The sequence below is a fragment of the Schistosoma haematobium genome, chromosome 1 (assembly GCF_000699445.3).
Source record: "Schistosoma haematobium chromosome 1, whole genome shotgun sequence".
In the NCBI taxonomy this organism is placed as follows: Eukaryota; Metazoa; Platyhelminthes; class Trematoda; order Strigeidida; family Schistosomatidae; genus Schistosoma; species Schistosoma haematobium.
Window position 1 is genome coordinate 69156953 of NC_067196.1, and position 26429 is coordinate 69183381.

At 34.0% G+C, this 26429-nt stretch overlaps 1 protein-coding gene across 3 annotated transcripts in view; it reads right to left on the reverse strand.

Moving 5' to 3' along the window:
- Positions 1-26429, reverse strand: part of LRRC9_1 (Leucine-rich repeat-containing protein 9) — a 32553-nt gene continuing 6124 nt past the window's right edge. Inside the window, exons 5-14 of one of the 3 annotated variants that reach the window (XM_051209512.1) lie at positions 24306-24574; positions 20164-20233; positions 17072-17515; positions 14362-14645; positions 8919-9524; positions 4895-4970; positions 4727-4831; positions 4544-4671; positions 995-1414; positions 1-955 (exon numbers count right to left, since the gene is read on the reverse strand). In XM_051209512.1, coding sequence (XP_051074968.1) covers positions 1219-1414; positions 4544-4671; positions 4727-4831; positions 4895-4970; positions 8919-9524; positions 14362-14645; positions 17072-17515; positions 20164-20233; positions 24306-24574 — 2178 coding nt within the window. In that variant the 3' untranslated portion in view covers positions 1-955; positions 995-1218. Of the gene's footprint in view, positions 956-994; positions 1415-4543; positions 4672-4726; positions 4832-4894; positions 4971-8918; positions 9525-14361; positions 14646-16732; positions 16927-17071; positions 17516-20163; positions 20234-21496; positions 22366-24305; positions 24575-26429 lie in introns of those variants that run through there. The other 2 variants (XM_051209511.1, XM_051209513.1) reach the window with 2 other exon arrangements.

The window sequence follows — 26429 nt, forward strand, 5'->3', positions numbered from 1 at the left end:
TATAAAATCAAATTTTTCACTTTTTAATGATTATTTCAAAACTGATTTGACCTATTTTATTATGTTATTCGTATACTTTGTGATCTCTGTGTTGACTATTCCTATTTGCAAATGTTTTATGCGAATACTTACAGTACTTATTTACTTGTCAGTTAAAACGTGGGTTGGGAAACTATCCACTTACATTTTGAAATACTTAATCAACATATGTACTGTCGAATCCAGTTTTACCTGTGTTATGTATGACCAAAAGAATAAGTACGGTAATAGTGAATAAATTACACCGAACAACAAATATTTATGGTTTACTTTGTTTTGGGTACTTTACTGTTACACATGATCGCAGTAACAACACAAGATAACATCTATCCAACAAGTGAGGAGAGAAGACAATCTTCAATGCACGTTTGTTATTAATCTGATATTACAACGGAAAAATAGTTGATTGATTTACGTCTTTTAGTTCAACACTTACGTAGACAATCCACATGCAGCATCTATCTAAATCTAAACTGTGCGAAAACTCTCATTTCGTCGACTAATAGAGTAAAACACGAGAATAGTCAGGAGGAATGCATATATTGTTGAGAGAAATTACTGTGTTGACATAATACATATACACAGCCTTTAGTCATTCATTTGTATCTTCAGATGTGTTCTGAAATCCGAACTATCTTCTCGTCTGGACTCCAAGTGTTCTGTCAACGCCGTGCTTTTGATGCACTGAAACATCACTTTGTTCGACATTTGTCGCAACTTCAACACCACGTCCCGCCGCACACCACTTACCAACATCCCTGTGAGCATCGTTCACTACAATAGCTCAAAATATTTCTACTCAATTTATTCATCCTTTCATTTTTCTTTTCACAGTCACTTAACGGTTGCCGTTCTCATCATACAAGCCGTACTAAACAGGCTTCGACGTTTTTTATAAATACTATAAGGCTGCAAGCTACACGGATTACATGAGTTTAAAAAAAAGCAAAGTTACTTTCTCACGGATGAATGAAATTGAGTCGATTTACGTTCCAACCAAAAATGTGTCAATTACTAATTAGTCAAACATAAAATGTTCAACTTTACACTAGAATAGGTTTGCCACTTTGTTTTTTTTAATGAGTGTATTTATCGAACGTAACAATTACAAAACATGAAAACAACAAATTAATCTACTAATTAAATATATATATAAGAAATATTTTGTATTGTAGTTTTTTAAGATTTTCCGTGTTGAACTTCTAATTGCATACTTTCAAATGCATCACCTAATGTTTTACGAAGTTCAACCAACTTTTGATCGATATCTTCTATTTCTTTCTCGAGTTTATTCTTTAGTTCTTGTTTTTGTTGTATCGCATCTTCAAGATTTTTACGTTTTATGAAAGAAACCTTCTGACGTTCTGATGCTGCTCTAAAATAAAAAAATTCGTAATGAGAAATTCTGAAAACGAACTTTGAGGATCAACAAAGTAAACTTTTTGCCACAATTACGACAGCTATTGATAACAATATGAAAATATTGTAGTACGAAATAACTGACAGATCCAAACAATTCGAAATATGGTACAACTTTTGTTTGAATTATGTTCCTACTTTAAATAAACACTTAAAAGGAGTGCATTTATGTTTATTAAAAGATATCAATCCAGACATGAAGTTCTTTCAATTTATACTTAAATATTACCAACAAGGAAGAAACATTTATCAGAGTAGAATCTACTACACGCTGGTAAATCAAACGGCCTAGCTGAGCTTGGTGAAGATCCTAATCTAATGCACAGTCTTTTTGACACTTTGAATATAAATTTATGATGTTAGGTAAGCGTTTATATCTCTAAAGGTTGCTTCAGGAGTAGTCTGTCCCAACATCTAGATTAATTGTAACGACGAATTAACTGGATCCATCAACTATTCCACTTTACATGGAAGTTTTCTTGGCCTTAGTTAGTTAGTCGTTGATGAAAACTCCTGACTGATTCAGAAGGCTCGTTTTGATCTTGCCAACTTTTGTAACTTGTGGCCTTAGCAACATGTCAAGGAACGAAGGGCTAAGTATATTGTTAAGTAGTCCCCTTTATTTTACTCTATATCTACCAAATGTGGCCTTTGAAGACGTAGAATCTTCATAGTCCACTAGTACCTGATCCTAGATCTCCTTGAAGCATCACTGGGATATTATTGAATAGATTAGTGAACAATCGAGAGATTAGAGGTAGGGTATGAAGTAAAGATAGTAAACCGGTTGATGGGATTATGAATCTTCATAACGATTTACAAACTTATCGACAAAGGTGGTCGAGACATTTTTTACTTATGCATAGTCACCACTTGCCTCGACGTTCAATGTTTTCTGAGGTAGAACCAGATTAGGAGGAAACCACGGATGGCCAAAACAAAATTTGGCATCAGTATGAGAAGTCATTATCTGCTGGGCTAAGTCTTATGGGTAGCTAAAACTAATTAGTTGAAGCTTCCATAATAACCGCGATTAGTAGAAACATGTGATGATGTGATTTAGAATCGATCACAATGTTGCAGGAACGTCTACTCATTATTTCCACCTAGATCTTGTGTTTCCGAGTTCTATCATCTATACATTTTCATTATTTCTTCAAAAAAATTATTCTTAATGGTCGGTTTTGTTCAGTCTATTGACCCTATTATTATTTTGGCTCTTATGTTATTCATCTTGTTAATTTCATTTTGTTGAGCGAATATGATACGGAAACATGAATGCAGTGTCATTCAGTTGTAGTCGACGTAGATACTGAGATGATTGTGTATTAGTCCAAGTTGTCACATTTTATATCGGTATAGTGAGATAGGAAATAATATAAAATACAGTGTAAACCTGAACATGAAATGCACAAAATGATAATATGCTCATAATTTAAAGGAAGACGGTGAATGCCATCTAATATTCTGATACTAAAATAATTTTCTTATTGACCTCTTGTTGGAAGAAAGTCAGAAAAGAAAAAGTTATACAGTATGTATATCTGTTTTTTGTGTATTATTAAGTAATATATATCAGTGTTATTTTTGTAGTGTTTTATACACTCCTAATTTTAAGCTTTAATTTCACTCATTATCCATAATAAATTATCTTGTTCAAAATAATAGCCAAGTAATTATCAATGTAACCCAGCCTGGAGTTCTGTAGGGCTACTGCCTGTCATAAGCCCCGGTAAAGTGGGATGTTTTAAGGTAGGGTTAGCATCCGTGCCTCGAAAATAAAGAACTTCGCTAAATAACTACTTACTAGAGTAAACCAAATAATCCATACAAATCTGTAACAGGGGTTGAAGGGTCTTCGCAGAGAAGAGTTATGACGCCTCTTGGTGGAACCCCAAAACCTTCGGTAGCCAATAGCTTGATGTCTCTTCTGACAACTGGAGAAACAGTTAATATAGGTTTGCTGAGTGTCTGGACAATACGGAAGACTAGGAGGGACATTTAAACAGGGGCGGAATCGAGGAGATAAATCCTCTGACATTATTCGAACAGAATAGACTAGCTTCAGGAGAGATGCCGTTGTACTCTGGTCATAAAGATGAAAATGCCTCGCACACACAAGGAATTGCACTGATGTTGTATAGAGAATAATAAATGAATAAGGGATTGTGATGAATTTCGTCCACTGCTGCGCAAACTCCATTGATGGTAATGAAGATGACAAAGATCAGTTTTATGAGAGACTGGAATCAACCATAGCTCAGTGCCCAGGAAAGGGCCTGGTCATCTGGGTGGGAGAACTAAACACCTGGGTCGGAATGGCTAGAACCAGGTATGAGGATATCTTGGGACGACATGGACTTGGAGAAAGGAACAAAAATGAAGAGAGATTTGCTAATTTACATGCCTTCAACAAAACCATTATAAGTAGTACCATTCTCACCCACAAATGCATACACAAAGCTACATCAGTTTCACTCGACCACCTTACAGAAGATCAGATCGATCATATCTGCATATCACTGTGGTAGCGGGTAAGCCAGCTGACGCCTGAAAAGGAAATTAGGAAGAGACAGTGGAGGTGGATAGGGTACACTCAGCAGAAACCATTAAGCTAAACCATAAGCAAGGTTCAACTTAGAATACTCAAGTCAGAAGGAAGCAATGGAGACTAAAGGAAACAAGGTGCCGGGAACTGGACGCGAACATCAAGATCATGTATGGCACTTGGCATCAACTGTAAACGAAAGCTCAGGACTGAGTAGCTTGGAGATCCCTGATCGGTGGTTTATGCTCCAAGAAGTTTAACGGGCTTGTAGTATGTACATTGTAGTCATATTTTTCACGTATATGACCATATAAGTGTTAGAGAAAGAAAATAAAACACTTATGACCCACTTGACCTGTCTTTCTTCTTTATGACTAGTTGCTTGGGATATCAGTTAAGTGAGAGAAGACACAGTAACAAAGTATCATCAATGGCGATTAAAATAAAAATCCTCTGCAGTAACTATTACTAGTGATTAACATTGATCAATTTTGATAAAAATTACTGAGATCAAAATATACATAAGTGAATACTTACTCCATTTGTCTGTTGATATAATCAATTGAATCAGTACAGAAGAATCCATCCTTACTGGATTCGTGTAAATAGTTCAGATTGTTATTGACATTGGATTTTGAAACTTCATGATCCTCCTTATTGTGGCCCTAATTTAGAAAGAAATATAGTAGCGTAAAAACAAATCCTGTGAAAATGTGTTACTTTCGAAAAGTCTGTCTTTGCATTTTCTAAGTGTTCATCAGAATGGTTTTGATATATTTCATTGAGTAAATTATTCCAAGCTTGAATGAATTCCTGTTTGGCCAACTGTGAAAAATAAAAATTTATTCCAAGTTTTAAAAGAAAATTATTCTAATAAATATGAATTACATTTAGTTCGTTTCTTTGTTGTTCCCATATTTCGAAATCTATTTGATTCTTGAAATATTTAGTTAGACAAGTATTTCTGAAATTGAAATAGTAAATTTTGATTATTACAAATTGAATATTGGGATAAATGATTGGAATACAATTAAAATAGTCATCGAACATTCGAAAAAATTACAAAATGTTAAAAAGATTGTTGTGTTTCTATCCGACAAAGTGTTCAATAACAAGATTTGCCATGCTCGTTCGAATGAATCTTATTGACATATGTAGTAAATCATGGGTGCCTTGTGTGTAACATTTAAAATCTTTGAAGTCAGTCTTGTATATGTTGAGAGTTGGCGTTGATTGTAGTTTTGAAAGGGATTTTCGCCAAATAGATTTTGCGTCGGTCAATGAATTGTATTTCAAGTAGCGTTAGTGTGGTGTGCGAGTGAAGTTGTATCCCGCGAAAGACTTGATAGGAAAATGCACACATATTTGTCATTCGAATGAAGGAGTGAATGGGCTATCATCTTTTCCTTTCCGCATATAAGTCAAACAACAGAAAGCTATTTCAATCCATATCTCAGGTTAAGTAAAGTCCCTTTAATTTATAACTTAAAATATATCCATTCTATCTTAATTACTTACTTACGCCTGTTACTCTTAATGGAGCATAGGCCGCCAACCAGCATTCTCCAACCCACTCTGTCCTGGGCCTTCCTTTCCAGTTCTATCCAATTTTTGTTCATTTTCCTCATGTCTATCTCAGTTTCTCGACGTAATGTATTCTTTGGTCTTCCTCTTCTCCTTTGGCCTTCAGGATTTCATGTGAGGGCTTGCCTTATGATGCAGTTTGGTGCTTTCCTCAATTTGTGTCCTATCCACTTCCTATCCGCTTCTTCCTGATTTCTCCCTCCACTGGGATCTGGTTTGTTCTCTCCCATAGTAGGTTGTTGCTAATAGTGTCTGGCCAACGGATTCGAAGTATTTTGTGTAGACAACTGTTAATAAACACCTGTATCTTCTGGATGATGGCTTTCGTAGTTCTCCAGGTTTCCGCCCCATACAGTAGAACTGTTTTGACATTTCTATTGAAAATCTCGACATTGGTGTTGATTGACAGTTGCTTTGAGTTCCAGATGCTCTTCAGTTGTAAATATACAGCTCTTGCTTTGCCGACCCACGCCTTCACATCTGCATCAGATCCACCCTGTTCATCAATGATGCTTCTCAGGTATGTAAAGGTTTTTACATCTTCCAAAGCTTCTCTGTCAAGTGCGATTCGATTGTTGCATGCTGTGTTGTATCGGAGCATCTTGCTTTTCCCGTTGTGTATGTTGAGACCTACTGCTGTTGAGGCTGGTGCTACACTGGTCGTCTTCTCCTGCATTTGTTGTTGCGTGTGCAATCGAAGAGCCAGATCATCTGAGAAGTCCAGATCGTTCAACTGCATTCTAGCTGTCCGCTGTATCCCATGCTTACCCTCAGATGTTGATGTTTTCATGATCCAGTCGATCACCAGGAGAAAGAGAAAGGGTGAGAGTAAGCAACCTTGCCTGACACTGGTCTTTACCTCGAACGAGTTTGTCAATTGTCCTCCATGCACGACTTTGCAGTTTAGTCCATCATAGGAATTCCGTATGATATTGACTATCTTCTCAGGTACGCCATAGTGTCGAAGAAGCTTCCATAGTATTGTCCTGTCCACGCTATCAAACTCTTTCTTGTAGTCAATGAAATTGATGTAGAGTGATGAATTCCATTCAATTGATTGTTCCACAATGATCCGTAGGGTTGCGATTTGGTCTGTACACGATCTATCCTTACGGAATCCTGCCTGTTGGTCTCGAAGTTGGGCGTCTACGGAGTCCTTCGTTCTGTTTAACAATACCCTGTTGAAAACTTTTCCTGGTATTGAGAGAAGAGTGATGCCCCTGTAGTTATCACAGTTGCTGAGATCGCCTTTCTTTGGTGTTTTGACCAGTAGTCCTTCTTTCCAGTCTGTTGGTACTTGTTCCTCATCCCAAATCTTATTGAAGAGAATGTGGAGTATCCTTGCAGTTGCCGCTACATCTGCTTTCAGTGCATCTGCTGCAATAGTGTCTGGTCCTGCTGCTTTGCCACTCTTGATTTGTCTGATGACCATGCTGATTTCTTCAAATGTTGGTGGGCCAACATTGATTGGGAGGTCCGTGGGTGCTACTTCGATATTGGGTGGGTTCAGTGGAGCTGGTCGATTCAAGAGTTGTCTGGAGTTTTCTACCCACCTGTTTCGTTGTTCTTCAATGTTGGTGATTACCTTGCCCTTCTTGCTTTTCACTGGTCGTTCTGGTTTACGGTGATTTCCAACGAGTTTCTTTGTTGTGTCATACAGTTGTTTTATGTTTCCTTCTCTTGCAACCTTTTCCGCCGTCATTGCTAAATCTTCCACGTATTTACGTTTGTCAGTTCTGATGCTCCTCCTCACTTGCTTGTTCACCTCTGTGTATTCAGCTTGTGCCTTGGCTTTTTCTACTCTTGTTCGGCTGGTATTGATCGTTGCCTACTTGTTCCTCCTTTCTATCCAGTGTATCAACAGTGATCCATTCCTTGTGATGGCGATTTTTGTGGCCCAGGACCTCATGACATGTTGAAGTGATTGTCTTTGTTACCCCTTTCCAGTTACTCTCCATTGGTAGATCACGAAAGGCCCGGAACCTATTGCTGAGGTCTATTTTGAATTTTTTGAGTTTGTCAGTATCCAGAAGAAAAGCCATATTAAACTTTTGTGCTGTTTTCCGTCTTGTTGTCTGGTGCTTCTTGAGTTTCAACCTCGTCTTGACGACCAGCAAGTGATGATCTGATGTTATATCAGCTCTTCTCTTGGTTCTCACGTTCTCCATCATCCTCCTGAACTTTTTGTTGATGCAGATATAGTCGGTTTGGTTTTGCGTAGTGTGATCCGGTGAAGTCCATGTGATTTTGTGAATGCGTTTGTGTGGGAATATAGTGCCACCTATGACCAGATTATTGAAGGCACATAGGTTTGCAAATCTCTCACCATTTTCGTTCTTTTCTCCCAGTCAGTCCATGTCGTCCCATGATGTCTTCATATCCGGCGTTGTGCATTTCAACCTTGGTATTTAAATCTCCCATCAGAATTGTCAGGTCCTTTGTTGGGCGATTCTCGACGATTGACTGCAGCCTATCGTAGAATTGATCTTTGGCTTCTTCATTGTAGTCGTTGGTAGGTGCATAGCATTGGATGACGTTCATTGAAATACCCTCTTTCTTTGTTTTGTAGGAGTCCTGCTTAACCTTAGTTTAAGTAAATTTCTGTTGTTACGACTGTTGACCCAATAGCTTTGTATATGTTCTATAGAACGTTTGTGAAAGTTTAGTATCAGCTGAACAATAACATAGAAAAAATAATTGCATCGAACTAGTTCTGTGATAATAGATAAATTACCATATTTGGAAAATCCAAGATAAAAATACTTAACATTAATTAATCATAATCTTTTAATGAATTTCACCATAATCTTTTCGTGAAAATCGAAATCCCTTAGATTACAGTATATAATCTCTGATACCATTACTGATTTATGGTACGATTATAAGGTATAATAAGATTGAATTCGCAAGGGCTGAAGTAAATCAACCTGGTATAAATTAAACTACTGTTCAAGGAACAGATCTCTTCAATGTGAATGGTCAGTACTGTTTGCTATTTCCAAATATCCTTCAGATTTCAACAAAGAACTTAAATAACTACATAGTAAACAGTTCAGTCTTTTAATTGTTTGAAGTAAGTGCTATTTCTAAATGTAATTGGTACTTATTTAGCTATTGTTGTTACATGGCATCAAATAAGATGCTCCCATTACTCACTGACACTATATTTTAACTTTTATGCTGAAATCAGTTGAAAAAGATTCGAAGAAACAGTCCTCTTTTTTTTCTTGTCTATGAATATATACTAGCTACTGTTTTTTATTAATCTGTGCATGCTTGTCAGAAATGTACTTAACCAATTCATTTCTAATAAAACATGAAAACGTACATATTCAAATTCGTAGAAATATCATCAAGTTCAATGATTAATTGACGAATAACATCTTCTAATTTAGATTTTGTTTTGAAATCATTTAAATGATTTTGCAAATCTTGATAAGATTCTTTGAAACATGAAGTAATCCATTCAGCATCATCATCATTATCAATACCAGTTTCATTATAATATTTATTCTCATTGGATATAATATCATCATTCTCATTAAAACCAGTATTTATAACAGTATCTTCATTATTCATTCCCATTGTATTATGTTCAATTGCTTCAATTCTATCCATTTGATGTAAACATATTTGTTTTGATGAATTAGTTTCTAGATTATTTGAATTATTCAATTTATAATTATAAATTTTTTCAAATAATGCCTGTTGTGCAGAATCACAATTTCTTAAACAAACCCATATAACTAAACTAGATACCCATTCGGTAGTTAATTGACATACTATTGATCGTTTCATATCAATTTTATTAACATTATTGACTAAATTTGAATTTAATTCATATAATCTTTGATTTAAAATTTGTTGCATATTTATAATTAACTTTAATGTAGATTGATCATTTAATTGAATAGTTATTTTTGTTTGATTAAATCTAAAATTAAAATATAACAGTTCATTGTAAATAAAGAGATTACATATAATTTGAATTAAAAACAAATTAATGATAATAAATCAACTAAATTCATTTATTTTTGATTGAGATCATGAACCGATTGATGTTAGACCACCATTCAAAACCTGGAAGCACTGGACGGCCGTTTCGTCGTATTGTGGGACTCCTTAGAAGTGCGAATCCACGACTCCGCCCGCGGGATTCGAACCCAGGGCCTTCAGTCTCGCCCGCGAACGCCTAACCTACTGAACCACTGCGTCAGCATCCACTGGTGCTAATGTCTAACCTCAACCAATCCACGAAATTGCGCGACCATCTATTGTACTGAGGTAGACACCTGTTTCTACCCGATACGGATTAGCTCCACTGGTCATTCATTTATTAAACTCAATCATATTTCTTCTTTGTCAATAGTCTAAGAGTTAACATTTAAAAGATCATTAAAAATAATTATTAATTAATACTAATCAGTTACTGACTATTAATCAGTTTTTTGTCTGTTTGTTACCAAGGTTTAACTCGGTGTTTTTCAATATACTGAACATTGTTATTAATCAAAAGAAAGAGAAAATTTGTAGTCCCAGTGAGTAGAAAAATAAGATTTTTGTAACTTAGAGTAAGGTGTTTTTTTCAGAAAACAGAAATAAATAACAAACTAAATCAACACAAGCTTAAGTATTATAAAGTGCACAAGCAGAATATTTTTAGTGCAGTCAAAATTAAAGTAGATCTGATTGTGTTAATATTGTCATTTCGATAAAGGTTTTTTCTATATTAAGAGATCTAGCTGTGTGGGTGAGACTTTTATATAGGCCGACTGAACGACGCTAAAGTGACCTTTCGGGGTTTGACGAGGGTTTAACGAGGGTTGTAAATTAGTGTGAGGAATTAGGATTAGGATTTAGAGTTAAGAGATAGGGTTGAGAATTAAGGTTAGGGTTTTCAGCACGAACAGACACTAGCCATAATTCCAAAATGTTATCTAGACATTTGGATAAATGGGTTTCAGGCAAAAACCCAAGACTAACTATCTTTAATCTCATTGATTTGCCCATAAATTATAATCTCTCCTCTATGTGTAATTGTGTGTAGGTAAGTATGAAAAAAGTGGTATTCGTAGTGTGAATATCAGGTTAGGAATATTTATATGGTTATTTGACGTTTGTCTAAATAAGTTTGAAGCCTGAAGCTGCTTAGCTTCGAGATAATTCCTCAGACTTCGTTTACCAATTCCCTTAATAACCATGATTAAATAAATTCCAATGGTCTATGAATTCAGAAGACAACACTAAGCGCCGACTACAGTTTATTATTGGATAGCGCAGGTAACAAAGTTACAAGCATACCAAGCGAATTTGAGCAAAAAGGCTAATGAGCGCGAGCAAGCGAGTACAGATGCGGATTCAGAGTCAAATCGAATCGAAACGAAGCAATTAATAAGATTCAGGCACATCAATATATAGGAAAGTGAACGATTCATCAAGCGATATTCGCGTAACTAACATTTAAGCTAGGGAGAGATATGTGCGTAGGCTGTCACATATAATTAAGCATACACGTTTATACAAACATGATAGTAATAATAATAGCACAAAGAAATAGACAAATTGTTACTGTTCGAATAACACTGTCCATCAAATAAGTTTGTAAAAGGTCTCGACAAAATTAATCGTTAACGAACTTAATTGTAGGAGAGGTGCTATAAGCCAAAGTGATTTTTGCAGTCCGTAGATGTCCCAAGTTGAAATCAATGCACCGATTTCAGTATGTTAGCTTGAGGTGGATGGTTAGATCTGGACTTCCATCTGAATTTCTTTCGACTAAACAGTCTAAAAATAGCAGTTCATCGAGTCCATTTTCGAAGGTGAATTGTATGTGGACTGAAAGAGTATCCAATAGTTTAGAAAAGTTCCTGAGGAAAGTCTTTTTCACGATGATGAAAGCGCCATATACATATCTGAGCTAAATGCATAGTCTGACATTACTGATAGAAATATGCTGTAGGGTCAGTGAAATGTCACTGTGCCCTAGACAAATCGTCCGGCAGTCGGGTCACTGAATATCGAACAGTTTACCGATCTTCTTCAGTGACAAGGATAACCAACGTGCATCAACCAATTGCACGCTATGGACTTCCCCATGCAGCAGAGGTCGCACTGTTCTGGTACCTACTCTTATTCATACATTTCTGTCATAACGTTATACTTTGGTTATACAGTCGTAAAAATAACCATAGTTTCCGGATACGACGGAGGGGTAATCCACGTTAGGTATTAACTGCGATGTGTGATTTTGACATAAGCTGGAGAGTCACACCATTCACGTTCAACTAGAGTAAACCCCAAATCATCGACACAGACCGCGGACAGTGATCTATAATGGAATTCTGTATGAGACATTAACAAATAAGCAACAATTAATGACACATGTGATCCCTTGTCTACTCCATTAGTTTGTTTATGTAAAGTCCCTTTGAACACAAATAAGGCTGAATTCAGGCAGATTTGGGGTGGTTTCATTATTAAGCTGATCCTCAATGGGGATCCGTTAGATACCATTCTCTAGTAAAACATCAATATAATCGAGACATATATCGACAGAAATAGGGAGATTTCTAGTATGTTAAGGGGTTTTCTGTGTTAATTCAAATTTAATCCTTTTTTCTAGGAGAGTGATTTCGTGCTTATTCAGAGTTCTGCCTGAGATATCATAAGCTTCTTTTAAGTCATCAGAATCAATTTTCGTAATCACTGTTTTCTTTCCATTTATTCTTTCTCTAATCTTTTCACATTTATTGATTTGGTTAGATTTTGAAGGACTTGTGTTAGTTTAATTTATTTTTTCACCCTTTCAAATAAATGGCTTACGCTAAGTCACGAAACGTCAGAAATCTAATTCTATACTCATTGGGACTTTATAAATATATATTATTTCTATTATTAATTTTCTATATGTCAACTTCTTGGCGTTAACTGAATGATATTGATCAAGTTGTAATGTACCTACCAAGGGGCGTAATTAGACACTGCGGTCTACTTTTTCATGTTAAACAGTTTCAGTCAAATGTAAAGAAGGGTTGAACCTACCATTAGGCTTTGACTGGTATTAGTCATCAAGGAGTGTCTGAAATTTCGTAATATAGTATGAGTAGATATTATCATCAAGATCACAAACACACCTTTACGACGTGAGCTATTCGGTATAAATCTAGACTAGATACTTCCTGTTCACTACTTCGATTTATCTGACATACTTTACTTACATTATTCAATGTATTTTAACGAAACGTTTCAAAGTACATAGAGCAAATAATAACACAAAAATAAAATAATAAAACTTTTGATTAAATGTACTTAGCTATTTAAGAGTAATGATAATGAACAAAATCAGTATCTCACTTTTCGGATGAATCAACAGATCGTCAGTGATTGCCATAAAGAACAAAACAAGACAAATGATCATAACAGAGGATAAAACAGCTTCTAGTTGACTAGCTTAATACATGACAGCATTTCAAACAGAGATTTTCATTAAGATGACTCGAAATCAATTATTTTAAAGATATTTTCTTCTTTTAAACACTTTAGTAGTTTAAACCTTATCACTATGTGTGTGTGCATGTACACCAAAGAGAGAATGTTGGTAGTTTGAACTTCATCAGAAGTTCTAATGGATTACATATAACGGCTGAACAAATACATCTTTTATTTTTGCCGTATGGGAGTCAACTGACAAACGTTGTTACTGTCTACCGGTTCATAACTGACCAGTCCATCTAAAAACATTTTTTACTATTAAAATGTCACGTAAAATAGTGGTTAAGAGAGAGACATTACTGATGCAAACCATATTGACAAAATTCATAGATGAGAGATGAAGGATATAATCCTTCAATTATACGTAACATAGAATCTATCACACGTTTACGTTAATTCAAGTTTTCTCTCCCTGTAGTGAGGGAGAACACAGGTGTGGACAATCGACTATATGCAGTATCAAATTACTGAGTTACTTGGTAAAATAGAAAAGCCATACTCCAATACTTCATTTGCAAAAGGTTCATTAATTGTCTCAGACTTCATTGTTCCTGCATTTCCATACCAATTTCTTTCTGTTCCCATTCTTCCCTCCCCGATCTTCTCAAACTTCTGCTGCCAGACATTCTATCCCTGACTAACTTTATATACTACTTATTTCGGCATAAGTAGCACACACCACAGCCGCAGTAGGAAAGTTATATGAAATTATCAAGTTAGATCCCAAAGTAGTAGCGGTAGTAACAGTATTAATGGTGGCTGAAAAGATTTCGGATGGGAGATGTGATTCATGAAGAAAATATGAACGAGTGGGATAAGAAAATAATTTATAAGGTAATTTAGAAAATTAGAATTTGAGGGAAGACAAAGTGTGAATACACGTGGCATATTGCGAACGGTTTTGAGTCATGTCGCTCAAAGTCTCTGACCACTGGTTATTACTAGACACCATTATTTGAAAGACATAGCACGAAACTATATAATAATCCCCTTACCACATAAAATACGAAAGGGGACTAATTGTAGTTAACCAAACTCCCTGGACTTAAAGTTTTGATTGAACGTTCTTATTGAGTCAAGTTCTGTGGATGGATCAAGCACATGAACTCCTAAGTTTAAGATGTCTCTTCATTCTACGAATTTTGAAAATATTACTAACTGGTAACTATCTTGTAGATTCCAACTTTCTTACATGTAGTTATTAAATGGGATAGTGTGAACGTTTGACTCATTAACTATATTGTTAAAGTGAAGTCAAAGATAACAATGATTATACTTACTTATCATTTTTATCGCTGTCTTCTTCTCCATCTAGAGATAATTTATACACAACAGAATTCAATTGAAAAGGATCGCAGTCATCTAGTTTCATCAAATCTTTCCATTTTTTGAATCTCTCTCGTAATTCGTTTAAGTCGAAAAGTGGTCCTTCTTCCTCTTGTCCATTGTTTAAATTATCTTTAAGTTTTTCAATCATATGAACAAAAGTTGATATGCCTAAGTCATTTAAATCGATTAGTTTGATTAAATTACGTTCTTGAATTGTCAGTATACTTGATAATCTCTTCAGATCAGGAAAACAGACAAAATTTTAATTAGGAACTTGTGAAACGTAGCAGAAATATATTCATAACACACGATGTAGACTAAATTAAATAAGAGTATTTGTTAAGCGAAGAACGATATCAACTTCATGTTCTGATTTACCATATATTACATTTTAATGGATTCAAAACACTACTTGAAATGAATTTCTTCTGAATCAGTTAAATATACATATCAGAAGGAATTTTGTGAATATTTTATTAATTTTAGTAGTTGAGATCATGAGTCAATTGAAGCTAGACCACCATAGAAAACCTGGAATCACTGGACGGCCGTTTCATCGTATTGTTGGACTCCTCAGAAGTGCGCATCCACGATCGCGCATCTCGAGATTCGAATCCAGGACATAACCATTGAACCACTGAGCCGGCATCCAATGGTGTTAATGTTTGACTTCAACTAACTCACGAAATTGGGCGACACACCCACCATTGTCACCAGTGAGTTACTATCTCACAACAAACCCGGCTGAACTCCACCGGTCACTGTTTCTCACCAGAACTCCAGGAAATACCTACACATATACTTAAAGTGCATTCAATCTAGCTGCTAATGACTAATTTAAATTAACCTAAATGCGACCATCTAGGCTCAATACCCTGGAGTTTAACATGTGTATAGTTATAATGTAGGTCAATTTTATGTATACTGGAGAATTTCTTACTTTGAATTTGTTTATGAACTTACGATCAAATAGCATTTTAAACAGTGACTAACAGTAGGATCTGAAATATGTGTTTTATTTTACTTGTAACTTGTCAAATGGATAGACTTTTATCGTAGTCATGACGGGTTCTAAATAAGATGAAAAGTTCGTTGTCAATTCCTGTCATAGAAACTTGTAAAAGTAGTCAAAATTGAAAAATCCGTTGAAGAATACCATATGCTGACATAAATGAATCAAATTCACATAGATCATGAACAAAAGCCAGATAGCAAAGGATAGTTATTTCATCCTGGTATGAGATCATGGAGAAGCACTGAGAGAAAATTTTAAAAATATCATAAAACAACTTTAGTGCTTCGTATATTTTTCTATAGCTCCTAATCGAATATTAATTTGTGACGAAAAGTATTCCCACATTGAACTATTCTTTATGGAGCATTCAAACAAATTATTAAAATCTAAATCGAAAGGTTTTTGCATGTATAATTCTGCAAGAAACTAGTTAATTTCATTTGGTTTTGATTACAAGTTGAATGTACCCAAAATACCTATTATGTTATCCAGAAAAATTCAAGATCTATTTCATGCCAGCATATTTTACTAATAATTATTTACATACCATTTACATGAATGAATCCACACTCATCAAGGAAGGTTACAAGCTGTATTAAGCGCATACTTTACATGACTTCTGCAACAGAACCAAATAATAATTGAATGTTCAATGACTATCAAGTACTTAAAAGTAGTAATTTCGTATTGATTGTTGGTCTGTTGGTAGTGGCCTCATACTTGATCCGTCTAAATGTCAAGCTGTTAACTTTAGCATGAGACATGAACGGAATCTAAACAAAATTTTGAGATCCCATAATGCTTGTATCATTGAAGACTCTTTGATAAACACAGTGACGAAGGTCAATTATCTTGGTGTTACCTTTTCCTCTGATCTCTCTTGGTCTTCCCACGTTTTATTGTTATCGAAGAAGGTTTTCCGTCTAACTTACTACATAAAGAAATTGCATGCTTTTGGGATTACTCGTCATTTACTCTTACAGTTTGTCAATTCTTGCATATTACCTATTATTCTATACTGTTCTCCATTATTCTTTCCCGGGCTTTTGAGAAAAGACTTTGCTGTATTGAGGAGAGTGCTGAAGGGAGTTAGCAAGATGTGTGGTGAATCTTTCGAGATCATAATTAATATGGTTGTGGATAGACATTTAAAGTCATGCAAACTCCTGGCAGGTGTTATTTTATCAGATACTAACCATCCCCTTCACTCTTATCTTTCTCCTTGTATATCTTCTGGTAGAACGAGACGTAATTACATTAAAATCCATGCACGCAAGGGAAAGTATAAAAGTTACATAATACCTTACCTAGCAAATATAATCTGTGACGAACAGCTTGTTCGAGTTAACCTAGTCAATAACCTGCATTCTTAACATGTCTTTAATTTTAAAAAGTATGTACAGTTTTTCGGTTTTTTTTTCTTTTTTAAAAAAAGCATTTCGCTTTTGTTGTATTCGTTACTGTGTTTTTTTTGTTGCGTAAATAACTTGTTGAAATAACCTGTGCTGAGAATTCTATATTGTACCAAAATATAATATTGAATAAAGCCATTCACAATAATAATAATAATTAATTAATTAACGTAAAATATCATAATGAATTGTTTTCCTTTAAAGAAGAATATTTGACAAATTTATAAGACTTACACAAAGTACATCTTCTAAATCATTGATATTATTTGTTAAATTCAACCAATTAAATAATCCTGATGATTGTTGATCATTTAAATTTTCTTTTATAAATACAAATAATTCATGAAATTCATCTGTTGCTGATTTAAGTAGTAATTTTAAATCAGATAAATTTAATTCAGATTTTAATATTTTAAAAAGTTGTTTATAAAATTTTGGTTGTGCAATATTTTGTGAACTACAATTTAATCTTAAAGTTGAAATAAAAGTTCCATGTTTAAATATTTTATTATTTATTGTTTGATTTTGTTTAAAATTTTCATCATTATGTTTAATAGTTTCATCATTATCTTTTATTTCATTTATATCAGTTCTATCATATTGGCATGTATTCAAACCAATTTGATTAATTAATTCACATTTTTTCATTGTCCACAATTTATCTATGTTGTTTAACAACTAAAATTCATTGAAATAAATTATATGAGAATAATTATCACATTTTCAATTTGAAATGTATCATAGGAATATTAATATTTATTGATATCATTATGTTGTACTTAGAAAGGATTGCCCAGGACAGGGTTGGATGGAGAATGCTGGTGAGCGGCCTATGCTCCTTCACGAGGAGTAACAGGCGTAAGTAAGTAAGTAAGTATGTTGTACTGTTATCGATTCCCAACGATATCATCTGATACTCTCACCTAGGAATTTCATCTCATTTAGCTACTCTACATATTCCATATCGATGTGTGACAAATGTTCAAGTTTTTTTTCAACCTAATTATACTTCTGTCAATAATCCACTTTTTGGCTATCGGCATTAAGTTTAGTAGTGATAGTAGTTGACTGAAATAATTAGTACGTGTTCGTTTAAAAAAAACACATTGAGAAGGTTATTTATGCATCCCACACCTGAATACTTAATATTATTTCACTCGGAGGTTCGACTTTTACTTAGCAATGGTTTCGATACATATATATATTCATGGTAAGCTTATTGAGTTTTTTGTATGTACCACATTAAATCTTTGTAAATTGCTACTTAATCTGTCAATGTACCCAGCTATTCCGCTCTATACATTTTGAAGTGGTGTCAAAACTGATATGAGGAGATACTTCGTAAACTGAATATTTTTTTCTACAGAATATATGGTGTCATCTTGTTATGAAAATTTTATGTTAGTATGAGTATAGTTTTGCTTGATAAAATTAGAATCTATGTTAACTAGATGAGTTCATTTTAGACAGAGCTCTGTAACGAATAAATAACATACATACATCGAAGCAACTCTAAGATAGAATAAGTAATTTAGCACAAACTATTTTCATACGCTTGGATGGTTCACTGTCATTAAATGAATGCATGAAAAATAATCTTCCAGCTACATTTTCTATTGGGCTTTTAAATATCATTGTGGTAAAATTAGGGTTATTCGAAGTATTGTATACGAACCCAAATTTAAGGTGTACTTTATTTTCATTAACTGGAGCCAGAATACAGGTTATAAAGTGATGAGCTCTTTTTTTATAAATTAGAGAGCACTGACAAAAGAATATAATTCGAAAAACTAGATGCAATCTATATCTGTCTCAAATCTATTATAAATTATTTAGTCAATAAATGAGTTCAGTGCAGCCAACAAATCAAGTGCATGTTATAGACCGAACGCACTCATACAAACCGTTATTTACTGTTACTACGATTTATTTTGCCGATTAAAGTATATACCGACTCTCCATTTCCTAACTATACCAATTATAGCACAATTATGAGCATAATTCACTAATACAGTTATCGTTTAACGAATTGAATATTCCTATCTTGCATCCAAAGGTTTTGTACCTTTTGTATGGAAGACTCTTTAATCATTTGTCAAATACAGTCTCAATTATTCTGCATTTATGTAATATTCTCATTAAGATATTAAAAATTCAAGTTGAGCGAAAAATACATCATTTCGACTAGTTCTTCATCAAGTGTCCTTACTAACTGGTTATTATATTATTTAAAGTTGATCCATCGTCGTTTATTTGATATTGATTCTTTTGTATAACTATCAAACGTATACTATAGTGTGGAGCTTTGCTAAGGAATCAAATGAAGAGATACTTCTGTTGCTTAACTTGTACTCTCTATACTCTTACCCTCGACCATGCTTTTTTCGGTATATTCAAGTTTTTCGATGTTGACCTTTAAGATTCATTTAGCTGTTATATTATAGGCGCCTAATCGCCTTTACTATTTCACATCATTTCAAATTATTGAAACTAACATTTCTTTTTCTATACTCACATGTATACACCATATGTGTATTGGTTTTTCATACAAGGATGATGCTTGTACACTATGAAATTTTTATTTTACTCAGATCATTCTCGCATACCATGTCTTATATACAAATGATATTAATTAGGGTCACATTGATTTTAAGCTTTCAATTTTGTTATTACACCAACATCTTAACACTGTATACTTCTCGACGTCTGACAAATTCTCTTTTTGCGATTTTTTTGGTACTCTTTATGTATTGTATATATGCTAAACATAACGACCCCATCATCTAGACTTAAAAAATAACGAACACTTGATCACATTTACGATCGCATCGTGAGCTGGTCTAACAGATTGACACAAAGCGTTGACAAATGCGTTAACTTATCTGACTTTTGCATATATAACCGTAACATTGTTATATTATTCACATACACTTAGTCTTTACCTTTCATTTATGTACACTTTTATGTCAATGTGAACTACATAAGCTGAGACACAAACCTATTTTAATAAGGTGGTTGGCAGTGCCTTTTCGCTCTTCATCCATCAATTATGGTCTGTCTATTAATATGTATGCATGAAATTTGTACCTCTCACGTACATTCGTGTCCGAATTATTTTTTCCAGTTTTCAATAAAGAGATCCAATCAACGTATATGTAGGGAATAGATTAAGGAGCTATGTTTCATGGTCGTCATCAAGGAGAATCAACCGACGTGGCAACAATATTTATATACTTGTATCTAAAATTCGTTTATCTGAAGAACTCACTCAAAATTGTTTAAACTTTGAAAATGATTAGCAAATAGGTCATAAGAAAGTAACTAACTTTTTGTGCTGTTTCTAGAATATCAGTCAGTAGAATGGTAGCACGCGTTGTATATTCTGGACTTCTATTTCTTACCAAAGAAAAAGATGATATTGAACTATTTAGTTAAATACAAATTTAAGTTTTTAGTAGAATAAATAAATTCATTTTTCTGAAAGATTTTGAAAGTTTGAGCTATCTTGAAATAGCAAAGAAGAAACCATGAAACCACATTCAATAGGTTTCCGTAATACATGGTAAAAACGAACTTGCAGTTTCGATTAAGCAAATGCTTGTTAAATGTAGTTATTCAGTACGTAGTTATTAAACAAATAATGAATCATCTTTTAACATTATGAATACTATATTGTCTGGTCTTGTTTAAATCAATAAACGCTGAAGCATAAACTTACTTTTGACGGAAAACATTGAATGTGGATTATCACCTCTAAGGACTTGAATGTTATTTTAAATAAACAAAATTACTCATTTTATTTTATTTTATTTAGATAGACTAACCGGATTAACACAAGAATTTCTGAGGTCAATTATAAGTTTGTTTTAAAATCCATGTAAGTAAAATAAATGGTTTTCCATGAATTAACAGAATTTATACTTGTGATCACACCTGAAAAGGTCAAGTACAATCCTAAAACACAGGCTTACTTCTTTGCCTATTATTTTTAATCATCTCATATTTGAAACAAAACGTTTTATCTAAATTCCAGTCATTTCTGTAGTTTCAATACTATTCAGCTATTTTTCTCAGGATTTACAATTTGATGAATTTGTACACAGTATAAGACATACATAATCCTGTTATGGTATTCTATCCGATTCCCTTGCACTACATACTTCCTAACGCTTAGCCAGCCAGATATGCAATGTAAAAAAACTAAACGCGCGAATAAATCTATATTGCCAATATTAAACGAACATGTACGTACGTCATGCGTATATTTACATATTACTGAGCCGATCCAAACAATATATGAAGGCAGTGAACATAGCTAGAGAAAAAATCCACTCACTCACTGTAAGCCCACCCAAGATGCTGAGTCGTACCTGCTATATGTTTTTCCAACAGCATATGATCTATCTGGTCTTGTAGCAATAAATTATCTACTTGGTTTTGCCTACCCAATCAAATATTTAGGACCTAGGGTAGGATTTTAAAATCTTTAAAGCAAAGGACAGTTGTTTCTTATACAGTCTACTACTTTTCAGCATCATCTGTCCATTACTCAAAACTCTATCTGATGCGGAACATTTACATTTTGCAGTGAATCTGAAACTCTTGACCCAATGGGTCTAGATTTTAACACTAAAAATCCCGAACACATTAAAATACTGATAAACAAATGAAAAATACTCTTGTCAATAAATTCTTTACCGGTTTTACAATAATATTTATCCAGATTATCAATCCAAAAAGTAACTAAGTTTAAGGCAAATATATAGTTTAAATTTATAGTATGTGAATGTAAAATAGTTTGTAAAATAGAATAAAATTGTTGAAATGGTCAAGACAGGATGTAGAAATACAAATCCAATCAAATGTTTTGTTTATGAAGTTATATGAATTCAATAGTAGATAATTTAATATAAAATAATCAAGTGGGGTGAGTGCTAACTAAATTAATCGTGTGTTCGAAAGAGTAGTAGTGAAGTTAAACCAATAGTAATAATAATACTAAGATATATGAATAAAAATAACAAAGGTAGTATTATTTGACTAACAAAGATTGTACGTATGATTAATCAAATTAGGTCATTCTACAACTAAGATGACTATTGATTTTTTGGTTAACCAAGGTAATAGAAGGGGTTAAACATATATCTTTTGCACATATAGATCCGGTTTTTTATGTGAATAGCTGTTGTTTCTGCCGTTTGGAGGACTTTGAGTCGGGCCGACTTTGACGGAAAATTATTGAGAATGACTGATTTATTCTGGTGCTACGATCAGTTTGCACTGAATGGGCTAGGGCACTGAGGTTATGGGCTCACGATGTGATTCTATTATGAACGAACAATAAATCAGCCTCGAACACAAATTCTCCGTTTGATTTCGTAATCCCATTTGGGGAATGGGAGTCAAAAGCCAAATATAAATTAAGTTGGAAGGATTTATTTCAGACATTCTTTATTCCAGATAGATGATGAGAGATACGAAACAGAGAAGGCGAAAGTGCCAACTCAGTGAGTCATGTGTGACTCAATCTTTATAAACATAAAGGAGACAGACACGCACGTACTAGAATGTATATATGTATAAAGCATACTCAGGTTCATGCAAGGGCAAATATATGGGTGATCGGACAAATAAAAAATCAGAATAATTTATCTCTAAATGTTAGAACAGGTCACGTAGGCTTGTGATGACAGAGATTCGCTACAACGTATTTACTATCTTGGATATACTTTTGCTTAGCCGAGCTGGAAGGTGATCTCAACGACGAAATTGTAAATATCTGTATCTTCGATTAATAAAACATGCTCCACAAGAGCAGTCAAACTGAGAAATAGAAAACGAAGTGGACATTCTAGATAATTCACCTTTTAGCCTCGGCGTCATCATTGGGAGAGAGAAAAACGGTATTCTTAGTTTTCCGGCATTCAGTGTTCGTTGGATTGTTCTACCTAATCTCTGAAGTAATATCTCACCGGCTGCATTACTTCTGAATTGCAGGCGCATGAACAGGTATTTCTTATTCACTGTTTGTACTTCATGTAGTCTTGATTTTGTGGTCAGACATTTGTTTATAGACTTCCCAGGGTGACCATTTTCCCTAAGAGTATTACGTAAGACGTCTAGTTCTTGTTCACTTGTATCAGTGAAACATGGTGCGTATTAGATAACTAATAGGTTTTGTCGGGTTTCTTTTGTACTGTGGAGAAGCAAAGTTAAAGAAAGGTATGTACTGTACTGTCCAGGTGCTTTCACTGTTTAAGTTATTTTTTATTGACCCATCAGCTGTTTTCGTCAATAGAACGTCCAAAAGAGCTATTCTACTCACACTTCTTTAACTCTACATTTAGTGGTTGAGAGTAAATCGCCTAATAACTTTTAGTTGTAATGTACTGTATTTGCGGAGGATGAACGTGCCATCCATATATCAACAGTAGGGTGCGAACTTTAGAATAAACTGTTTAATTGGACCACTTAAATTTAGCTATAAAAATATCAACTAGTATGGGACCTAATGCTGAACCCATTGCAATTTCATCGATTTGTCTTTAAAACCTGAAATCCATATTCATAGTGCATTTTAGTAATAACTCCTTTATCAAATTAATTGGAATTGTAGTAACTGCTTCGTCTTCTCTTAACTATCCACATATATATTCTACAGTCCCAATGTGTGGGACAGAACACAAATATGTAAATGAATAGTTTTTAAAAGTAACCAGACTAACTTTCATCGCAAATAAAATAAAGGGTTTAATTGTATTTAAACATCCACAAAAATCTGTGAGAACCGAATAGCTTTTCCACCGTATTATTAAACTCAGTGCATACCCAAGAAACTCTCAGAAATCCAACGCAGTATCTCCATATATTGTGGATAAATCTTAGCCACTAGACCACTGAATGCCAATTCAGTGGTATATATTTCTAACTTCAGTTAATCCATGATATACCGACAACTGAGTGCTGTTGCTAAGTCTTAACTCTCATTTGTGCTTAAACTCCGGTAGTCCTCAGTTCTAGAACTTCATAGACCTATACTGTAGTAAGTCCCTAGCAAGCTCAGGATTACAGTTTAAGTGAGGTGATTTTGTGCAGATTATCCTAATTTGTAGGTAGAATTCACCACAGATTAATATCATGTAGGGGTTGTGGGTGTGTACTGCTGCAAAGTCACATACAAGGTCGAGACAACTGTTCTGTAACCCCTGATTTTCAGTGGCGACGCAGAATGCCCACGAATTTAAATGAAAATAATCTCCAAAAAGTCACTTTCAGACCAGTAATAACATTGGAAATAAACCGATAATCAATTCATTAGTTTAATTACATATTTATCAGATAAGAGGATGGAGCTACAGTTGTTTTGAAAAACAGCTTTTTAAAATGAACTCACAAATAACATTATTGTTATTAGTAGTATACTACATAATAGACTCATTAAACGTTGTTATACAGTCAGTACACTTACTTTACGTTATCCTCAAACGTTGGATGTAGATAAATTTCTAATTTTTCAGTTTTTTTCAACAAGTCATCCAAATGATACTTAGATGACATAAATAAGTATTCCAGACATTCAGAAAAGCGCATAATCCCTTCTGAACACGCTGCCAATGTTTCAAATAATTGTGTTATTAATTTTCTCATCAACAGAAATGATCGATCATACATAGTTAACCACTTATCTTTGGACATTTGGAGATGATCTATAATAGTCACCATGTTTCTATCACAAAACTGAAAGTATTTAAGATCGATGTTTGTTTAGAAAAAAACACACTAAAAGATACATCGAACAAATATAACCTGAGAAGTTTCTCTGTCAGACGACATTTGTAAAAACAATAACGTAAATGTAAGGTTTACAAAAATGTTGTCCCAGTAATTTGGATGATAGTTAAGAATTAATTAAATGAAGGTATTACTGTTCCTCAGTTGTGAAGTTTGAGTATCAGCAGTAAAATTATTAAAAACCATGGGATGATACATGTGTAGTTCGTATTAGCACGGGGCTCTGTAACAGTAGGCATCGAAAACCCTGTTAGAAACCAAGCCTAGGACTTCCGAGTCGCCAAGTAAATTAAAACCTAAGGTTTGTGCTGATGATGTCGTTCAAAAGAACGATGAAAGCTCCACGGCCCAACCGTCCAGCCCAGAGAACAAAACTCCATCAAAAGCCACCATCTTATTTCAACATAGTGAACGTAATGTTGAGTCACCTAGACTAGTGGCCACATTGCAGCTTAATCGGTAGGATTCGATCTAAACTAAGAAGGACCGGACATACATGACATTGATCACCACCCAGTGATCAATCAATTGTAAATACCTTTAGACTACTGAGTTAGAATTAAATAAATTCATATTTACAGCTTCAGTTACTATCACGTGGCAAGACATGCAGGAAAATAAATTTTCTTAGTTTAACATTTGTTTGTAAATATAGATTCTGTACATGAAATTTACACTCGTGGCTTCACTTTTACTAGAAGTCGTTCTTTATCAGACACTTTTGTGAGTGCCCGTTCTATGCCATTTTAAGATACTTTTTATTAAAAACTAACATCGGTTGAAGAGGTACTAAAATTTAAAAAGCGTCAAAGAGCTGTTTATCTGGATTTCAAAATATCTATGATTAAATTTGAACCCAATGTATGAATGGTAATATGCTTGCCGTGAGACTTGCATGTCTTGAAGTTAAAAACAACTTTCCAGTCATTTCTGCTTTCATATGCTTCACTAGATGATGTTAAGTCCTGATGTTAGTTACTTCTGAATATTAATTTCTATAGAAGATATTGGAAATATTTTTGAGCTGTTTAGTAAACGTGTCATCAAAATAAATGCCTGATATCTCAATGGTCTGAAATATAAATAAATTTTTTTTTTAATGGTATGGAATACATCATGATTGGATGTATTACCTCAATATCTGCTTTGGTTTTACTGTAATATGACGAGAAAAGCTGGATTTATTCTGAATAAGAATACTGTTATGATTAATGTTTCATCCACAAACTAATCAACAGGCTTCAGATTCCGTACTAGTAATCCGAGAATCCGATAATGAAAGTAAAAACATAAAGACAATAGATAGGGGTTTATCTGACCTCACAATTAAAGCAAAACAATACATGAATACACTACATTCTGTGTGATTTATTTGCAGCCAGATTTTTATAAACTGGAATGAGTTGTATTGAACACTACTTTATCAATAACTTACTGTGTGAAAACACCTTTACAGTATCGTAAAACTAAGCGTTTATAATAAACTAATATAACTAATAGATTGTTCCTTAATCACTCCTTCTTAAGATGGATTTACAAGTCACCGACAAAATCAATCTCAAAAATTATTCATATTCAAATGAACTTAGTACCTGTTCACCATATCAGTAGAAATTTAGGACACTGTAGGTTGGTTTTCAACTTATATTGTATTGATTTTGCGATCAGTAGATCGGGTATCATCAGTTATTCTGCATAATGTACAGTACTTAGTTTTTTAACTTTCATCCGATAGATTGTCAAGTAAAGAACGACGAGTTTCAGTTCCGATATTATTCAAGTTTATCAATATTATTGTTAT